At 40.7% G+C, this 9,210-nt stretch overlaps 1 protein-coding gene across 1 annotated transcript; it reads left to right on the top strand.

Moving 5' to 3' along the window:
* Nucleotides 1-1,714: 1,714 nt before the first annotated feature.
* Nucleotides 1,715-6,700, top strand: LOC134861010 (homeobox protein engrailed-1-B-like). Its single transcript, XM_063877967.1, has 2 exons — nt 1,715-2,451; nt 6,071-6,700. Exons 1-2 carry the CDS (start codon nt 1,953-1,955, stop codon nt 6,391-6,393), a joined length of 822 nt encoding a protein of 273 aa, XP_063734037.1. The 5' UTR covers nt 1,715-1,952; the 3' UTR covers nt 6,394-6,700.
* The last annotated feature ends 2,510 nt before the right edge of the window (nt 6,701-9,210 follow it).

Raw genomic sequence — 9,210 nt, 5'->3', positions numbered from 1 at the left:
CAGTATATAGGCTACTCAATAAACCGCGCGCTGCGATCCGTCAGTGCATTTATCATCCCATTACGGCGACAAATCCGGCTCGCGATACATGAAAGGCGAAATGAATTACCAACGTTAAGCCGTCAATAAAGTCATTTCTGTAAATGGTGTCTCGGAGGGCCCTCGCTATTATTCAACAAGCTTTATCAGCACCTTCGAAATTACGTGGCCCCTGCTTCACTTTGATTAAGGGCCCTGCCAGGGGCCGGTGACAGGCTTTTGACTCGGCTTGTATTCAGGCATGAAGACTAATTAAAAGCTATAAATTATCTTCTGCACGAGCCTCTCTTTGCAGCGCCAGATAAGAGCAGACTGAGAGCTCATTTACCCACAATGCGCTGCGGATAAACAGCACAGTGATACTGTCCTAATTGGAATTTAATTAAGTAGCCATGGCGTCCCACTTCAAGCTGCAGTGCATGGGATAAAGATTTCACTGTGTTACACATCAACACGTCCCCACTCATTATTAATATTATTATTTCACATCGCCAATTAAAGCCTGCTGGCAATTGTAGTCTTATTGGGGAGATTTTACAAAACTACAATCGCTTTCCACACCTCATTGTGTCGCTAAAAACTTAATCCTGGATAATAAAAAAAGATAAATAGGCCTTGTTTTGTTCTTCTGCCAAAAACTGGGTTGTCAAAAAATGAGATGTTTAAATAATAAATATGGCGTAAATTCGTGACGTTAGAGAAGGAAACACAGGTCATTCATTTGAGAGAAAGTGAAACAGAACTGCGAGTGAAAATGATCAAATCGACCTTTTTAGAGACTTTTATCTTCAATAATTACTTATTGAGCACATGTTCTATTATATTTAACTTAGAAAGATACGTGTTTGCACATATTTACCTTAGTTTAGTGATATTTTACGCTAATTACGCCGTTTTGGCTGCACCATTAGAACACAAAATAACTATTAAAGGGTTTAGCTCATTAGAAACAAATGCACCAGCTCTTACACGGGATGGCTTGTTTGGAGCCATTAAACCTGCATTTTTCGTTCTGTTTTGAGTTTGAATTTTCATGGTTTATTGCACTTATTGCAAGAGAAAAACGACAGCTGAATGCAATATAATAAATGACCATGCCTAATAAAGATATGCCTCTAAAAACAATGAACACAGGGGTAAATTAGCCCAAACTAAACATTTAAAACACCATTAAGTAATTTTGATGATGTAATATTTTTATGAATTCATCTCCATTGAACATACAATCATTTAAATATATCTGGTGCTTAAAATGGCTGTTTTACACAACGAGTACTTTTACTTTTGGTACTTAAAGTCCTCTTAATGCTCGTACTTTTTTACTTATTGTGAATGCATTACTTTTATTTGTAGCTGAGTATTTTTACACCGTAGTATTTACGTTTACTTAAGAGTACTTCTTCCACCTCTGTGTGAAAATAGTTTTAAAAAACACATGATTTAAGAATACAACCCTCTTACTGTCGTCCTGTGTGCCTTGTATAATGCTGGATGTTGTTTTTGTTTTCTATACGGCCTTTATGTGTACGCTCACCGAACTCTCATCTAATTGGCTGTCCTTAATAGTGACAGGGACGATTCTGGCTCCTGATTGGTCCTCTGCACACATGTGCTTCCGTCTGGGTGTAAGAGAAAGGAAAAAACACTCGGGGGGAGATAACGGATTCAGGAGAGTTTGGGAAGCGCACACACTGATATTACGCAGCACCGGACACCGGACTGGTTATAACGTGGAGCTGCTCCGTATGCCCGGAAGGCTTTTTAGGAGGCATGTTTTTGTAGGTGAAATATAACACAGGTGTTTTATTCTAGAGGCTTCATGCAGCGCGTCTAAATTGGATACGGACGGGGGGGCGGGAGCAACAAGTGGAGTTTGGCGTTTTTGAAGCCGAAATTTCTCACCGTCACCAGGCATGGAGGAGCACAAGGAGCCCGGCAGCAGCAGCCGGGACTCCACCGAGGAGGAGAGCATGTCCCTGTCGCCAAACCTCCCATCCCCTCCCGTGATTTTACCGCACCAAGCTGCACAACAGAACCACAGAACCACGAACTTTTTCATAGACAACATCTTGAGACCGGACTTCGGCTGCAGGAAGGAGCCGAGCTACCGGAGCCAGACGCCGGGCAGGGAAAACGTGAACCCGCTGACAGCGAGGCCGCACACCGGGAGCCTCTGTCTGGACTCTAGCAGCGACAGCACTTCCTCTTCCTCACCTTCCTCTTCATCCCCCTCCTCCTCGCCTTCGTCCAAGCAGTCCAGTAAGCAGGGCGAAGCGGCGGGCACCGGACGGTACGCAGACAGCCCCTCGGCTGGCAGCAATGGAGGCTCTCCGGCCAAGACGAAAGACAGCCAGCCGATGCTGTGGCCCGCGTGGGTTTACTGTACGCGCTACTCGGACCGGCCCTCATCTGGTAAGGCGCTCATAGTCCCCGAATCACACCGCCTGGGGTGCGGGAACTTTGTCTGGGTCACTGAGGCTTCCTCCACGGTGCTGTTAAACTTTTATGGGTGCAGAGATGAACTTAAAATGGGTGTATCAGTATGTTATTTCGCACATGTTGCCAGAGGTGGGAGGAGTACTCAGATCCTGTACTTGAGTTAAAGTAAGATAGGAATACTAAGAAGTCAAAGTCCTGCATTTAAAATATTACACAAGTATTAGCTTCAAAATATGGAGTAAACACACTCATTTCAGAACAGAGAAACACAAGAGCTCATTTATAAAATATTAAACACGTTAGAAAAACAAATGTGGTTTAGTAGATGCAAATAAAAAAACAGGGCATTAAGCTGTAAATAAAAAAACGGAATCACTTCCAATCCTCCACACACTCAAACAAAGACGTATTTACGCACAGAAACATTAAAGTGCATTATGGGATGTGAGGTCTGGGTCTCTCCGGCGTCCTGCACACTCATAGTGCAATAGAAATTAACTTTAAATTGGAAAATCAATATTTTATTTTGAGTATTTTGCGTGGCTATAACTCATCCAATCACAACCGAGTATAGTAGAAACAGAAAATCCAATTTATTAAACCAAAATAAACATGATGGATGAAAATATGAAAACAGGCCGTTTAACCATAAAGAGCAGCCTCCACACAAGCATAAATACTAAGGGCATTTTGGGATAATGTCTCGTATTTGTTACGCTGTATTTAAGCTCGAAAAACGGGCTGATTTCCAATGCAATTTGAAGCGTAATTTCCCCACACTGCATTACAGAGTGAATGCATGTGATAATACGCGTCCATGTGTTGGGCAAACTGAAAACAATATGACCTCCCTCTTCGTCCGCATGCACACATAGTTAAAGTAATCATGGAGGAGTGTAGAACTAAACTGCAGCAGGCTTAGTCCGTCTGTTTAGTTTGGCAGACGGAAAGCACAACATCGGTCAAAAACATTACATTGGATATCAAACCGTAATTCGATAACACACATTATATTGCTACCACTTAACGTTAAGGCCTCACACACACAGTCTACAATATCTAAGTCATTTCGAAATATGAATGCATGATTTTATTTACTATTTGACCCAAATATGTGATCACAGACCTCCTATAATTGCAGTGTTTACGCAGATCAGTGTGCAAGGCTTTACGGTGGTTTTAACACAGCATATAAAATGGAGGCATGTCAGAATATCTGTCGTTGTTTGGCTTTATTTTATAACAAAAGCAATGAATGTGTACCAACAAAAAAAACAACTGGGCTTTTATAACATTAATGCATTTCGTAACCAAAGCTGAAATTGGTCCAGATGATGCGTTCAATGTTCACAGGCACACACTTTCGGTTGAAACACATTCGTTGTAAACTCGTGCTGTGGGTCACGAGAAAAACGGAGCATTATTATACAAGTAGATTATTTAACGAAAGCTGGAACGGAGGTTTGTTATTTCCATCTGAAGGAACAGCTGATAAATAATAACAAATAGAGCCACGAGGAAACACCACGATGGGTGTATTTAAACTCGTCGTTAATAACGAATCATGATAGATGCATGTTGTATATTATATATGATAATATTACCTAAATTCTGATGCTGGTGATATTTAAATGAGCTTTTTATTTTTTTTATGAAAGTGAGGGTTGGAGGTCAGAGGTCGTTTCGTTTCCTCATTTTATTGTTTGCATTACGCGATCATAGCGACTGTTTGTTAGGCTTTCTTTGAGTCCTCTTTAACGCGTTCAAAGGCTCCTGTACTATATTAAATAACCACCTTATACTAGTCAGCGTATTTAAAATCACAAATATGGACATTACAGCATGGTATTACTGTGCGCAATCCAATGCAAACCCTCGTGCTTTATCCCGTGCATGCAGAGCAGCACATCGCTGTGGTTAGCTGACCCTGATCCTGCACGATGGATACCATTAATTGTATTGGGAGTTTTTGCCCAGAAAGCAGAGCTGATTTGGAGAAGTCTGCAAATTGTTTCTGGTGTTTTGGAGAGTGAGTCAGACCACATAAAGGATCTAAAACAACAAATATTTGAATCCAACTTTTAGAGAAACGTCTCGTTCATGCGACTTTTTTCCTGCAATTTTTTGGATTATTTGCCTCCACAACGAACCCAATAACCCTAAAAGAAAGGTGCTGATCTCATATTACTTGCAGTGGAATATATGCAGGCCTTGTTTCTGTCTTTTATTAATTACCATTAACCACATTATAGTCAACAACCCACACATACCCTAAAGAGGTGTAATGCAACGCGTTACACTTTCAATGAGACCCCAGCCAGTGTGCATGACCGAGGGGAAAGTCAATATATTTAATGAAGCTATTTTACATTAATAATTAAAAACCATCGCTGTTGTTCTCACTGCAGTGATTTATAGAGTGTGTTTGGGTATTTAATTAGCCGTATTAATGGTTTGATTTCATGCTTTTAAAAAGATAGTGTGTTAATATCCTTACCGTGAAATGTCTTTTAGTTATGGGTGTGTTTTCATGTTAAATGCATTAATAATTAGCTTTAATCCTTTTGTTAGGGCGATGCAAAATGAGGGACTAAATGCGTATTGTTGTGAAGAGTCATGGAACGGCTGTAAGATAACGATTTTATAGAAACTAGAGAGCATGCAGGACGCTGTGACCTACATTTGATGATACTGAGCAGATAATAAGACGATCATCGCTCATCAGGCAGACGCTAAGTCGATATAAGAAGCATGGGCGTTTCTATGTGAGGGGCAACACGGGGCCAGTGCCCTCTGTAACTCTTGGACCCCCGTCTGTGCCCCCCCCCCCCCACCAAAATAATACACCTATCATAATGCAATTTGGGGAAGTGATGCAACCTGGGCCTAAGATAACAGGGATGGTTTGTTTTCAGTCAGGCATTTAAATATATTGGAGTGACAAATAGCTGCTTAAATAATGTATTTATTTATTAGCTTTATAGTACAGTAAGTAAGTACAATTATAACTAAGTCATCGAAACAAGTTCTAGTATTAAAACAGAAATAGTGGTATTTTATGTGTCTTTTAAAATCTTAAAACACTGTCTTGTCTCCTTGTCCAGCATTAAATGTGCACTAATAATTAAATAACTGCAGTAACACCGATCTTAAACAAAGGCTCAAAATTCATAGTCCCAGGCTCCTCCAACAATGCAACATAAATATATAAGACATAAAGCAATAAAGCAAATACAAAAACAATAAAAACACTGCAAAAAGAAACAGTAGGAATAAGAAAGCGCAGGAGAAGGTTGCAGTGAATGCTGTATTCACTGAAAAGGCTGAACAATGACTTTAATTAAATGTATTGTGCCAACAGATTTCACATAACTGTATTATGTATAGCATTTACATTAAGATAAACCAAGAATTCATTTATTTATAATATTATTGCTTTTAATGAACCTAATGTGGGAAATCTGTTGACACAACACACCCTGCAGTGAAATAAAATGCTCTCGTCGTATTAAAGGATGATATCCGATCAGACGAATAGCTGTGCACCAGCCAGTAGAATAAATTGTTATTCCCATTGTTGTTTCCACACCAGGCCCGAGGACACGGAAACTGAAAAAGAAGAAGAGCAGCCCCAAGGAGGACAAGCGGCCCCGGACGGCGTTCACGGCCGAGCAGCTGCAGAGACTGAAAACCGAGTTCCAGACCAACCGGTACATCACGGAGCAGCGGAGGCAGGCGCTGGCGCAGGAACTCAACCTCAACGAGTCCCAAATCAAAATCTGGTTCCAGAACAAGAGGGCCAAGATTAAAAAGGCCACGGGTTACAAGAACGGCCTGGCCCTGCAGCTCATGGCCCAAGGACTTTACAACCACTCGACCACCACGGTGCAGGAGGAGCGGGAGGAGAGCGAGTGACACGCAGGGGCCCCGGACATTTCCCCCCTCTGAGGGGCCCCACCTGACTCTTTTGGAGATAATGAAACAGTGGAGGAGACGCTATTTAAAAAAAAATCTGTTTATGGTAACAGTATATGGACATAATTATATAAATCGTTATTAAAGTTTATATAGCCACTCACGTTATCATGTTGTATACAGTATATTTAATTCCACCTCTCACCCGGGTCTGTTCTCTTTGTTTATGTAGCTGGATCTTTAGGTTAATGTGTCCCCCCCCCCCCACCCCCACCTCCACCTCCATCGTTACTGCGCCACATTCCCCTTCAAGACACCAGTCCACACTCAAAACAAGCCAAAGATTTTAATATGTTCACTGTAGTCTGAAATAAAGAAAGAGAACGGTAGACTGGGACTACATTCTTCTTTCTTTCATTCGTTTTCTACGGATAAAAGCCTTTTGGGGAAGTCAAAATATATGATTCAACAAATGTTATTTTGTTGAATGGATCATTTAAATTAATTAGGAACAATTCTGAAGGACAGCTGATCATTTTCATTATACATTTTGTCAATAATCAGGCCATATAAACCAAAAAGATATATATTATTAAAACTAGGAACCTGTTATTAATTACACACACACACACACACACACACACACACACACACACACACACACACACACACACACACACACACACACACACACACACACACACACACACACACACACACACACACACACACACACACACACACACACACACCTTCTTTAAATGAATTGAATGAATTTTATTGTCAGAGTGTTTCAGCTTTAGGGAGAAACTCGGCCTCATGTGACCTCAGGTTCAGGTTCAATAGAGCCTGGCTGTCAACTCTGTGACATTGGGAGTGTGTGTGTGTGTGTGTGTGTGTGTGTGTGTGTGTGTGTGTGTGTGTGTGTGTGTGTGTGTGTGTGTGTGTGTGTGTGTGTGTGTGTGTGTGTGTGTGTGTGTGTTTGTGTCCAAGGTCAACTAGAGAAACAGTTGAGGGTCTCTGAATAGCTGTTGTTGAGGGGGCGGTTATTTAATTTTGGGGGAAAATAAGGGGATGCGTTCGCATTATAGTAAGAAAGCACATTTTCTATCCCATAATCTATATCACTGTTGTTTGAAAAGGCTTATATCTCATTCTGATGGATAATTACTGCTTTTATGTAAATATAATCATCAATATTAGTAACATTTATTCCCATTGTTCTTATTCCTTCATTAATTCTTACTTGTTTTTATCAGTTAGGCTGTAACTGTAATTTGCCCTCCCTTTAACTGACCGACATTTACACTATGGGTGCTATTTTTAGGCTTAAACTCAAATTTAAAACAGTCAGTGATGTCCGAATTAATGTCAAAGCTTAAACATGTTTTCCATTACACTCTCTTTCTGTGGGAGAGATCCCACCTCCCTGTACTGTTCCTTTGATGAAAAAGTGAACGGCTTTAGGAGCGAGTTTGTGACTCAGATGATTTCTGTTTGTGCCGTCGCTTAAAGCAGGTTATATACAACTGATCTCAGATCGGATTATTTAATTAAGAGCTAACGAGCCTCTGCAGCGGAGGAGTTCACGGCCTTCCGCGTCTCAGGATTTTTAATTATTTCAGGCGGTGCTGCGTTTGTGTTCAGCCTATAGAGCACAGATTTAATAAGCACAGCATAGCGTGATAATAATTGATTTCAATAATGACGACCAGGGACTCGCTGTTAGTGTATATAGGCAGGTTATTTCAGATTTAATTAATGTTTCATCTTTGAATGAACAAATCTTATTTATATATTTAATAAGCCAATTTATAAAGACTGTGTGTACGCCAAGCAGGCAACACTGAATGAATAAATGGAATTAAATGTCAGGGTAAAGGCTTGAAAACACTCAAAGCCACATCATTTTGCCCATATTATTTTAAATCAAACTGCTAAACGTTTCTCTTTGTTCATATTGAGCAGCCTGAGAGCCATGCTTTAATGCAGGTGAAGTGCTTCATAAAGTCAGCCCTGCAGCAGCTCTGCATAAGAGGAAAGCTCCAGGGGTCCTGGGGGGCAACAGCATTATTAGGAATAATTTAATTTGACTAAAATGCATTTATGAATATTCATAGGACTTGAGTTCAGTTTGACACAAAATGTAATTTCATGTAAACATGATCTTTTTGCGCCTCATGTTAAGTTGTTAGGTTAGAAAACAATAGTTTAGTTTATAATACGCACCACAAAAGTGTATTTCAGACATAAAAGAGACTGAAAAGTCATTCTGGAGCACATTGTGTCCCCATGAATTAAATAAGAGGCTGATATAATGTTTATAAAACACACACAGGGCTAATGTGTCTCATCTCTGTGGCCATCTGGCCTGCATGTGTGAACAGAGGTGCAGCTCTTCACGGTCAGCTAACCCTGCAGCTCCACTATTATAATGATAGATTCATTCCCTGCTGCGAATGCGGAAGAGGTTCCGATGACAATGTATTTAAAATTCATACAATTATGAAACAGCGAGAGGATTTCTCTCTCCCCCTCCCACCTTGTCATTTAGGAAGCCGAGGGTTTATCTGTAAAACAAAGAAAAGCCGGGGATCGTTTGCATAGTTAGCATAGTCTGCCTCGCAGGCACAATATGGATTTAATTTATATGCAAATGAAAGCAATAAAAGGAGAATACACACTGGAAATCTCAGCCGTTTAAAAAGGGGAGGCAGTTGGATTCAGAGCAGGTAGCACACACTCATAGAACCCAGAATGATCAGCCTCAACCGAGCACAACGTTATATAAGATCCTCAAACTGCAGCACAGCCTGC

This window comes from Eleginops maclovinus, chromosome 24, assembly GCF_036324505.1.
Source record: "Eleginops maclovinus isolate JMC-PN-2008 ecotype Puerto Natales chromosome 24, JC_Emac_rtc_rv5, whole genome shotgun sequence".
Classification (NCBI taxonomy): domain Eukaryota; kingdom Metazoa; phylum Chordata; class Actinopteri; order Perciformes; family Eleginopidae; genus Eleginops; species Eleginops maclovinus.
This window is presented reverse-complemented; position numbering and strand designations above follow the sequence as displayed.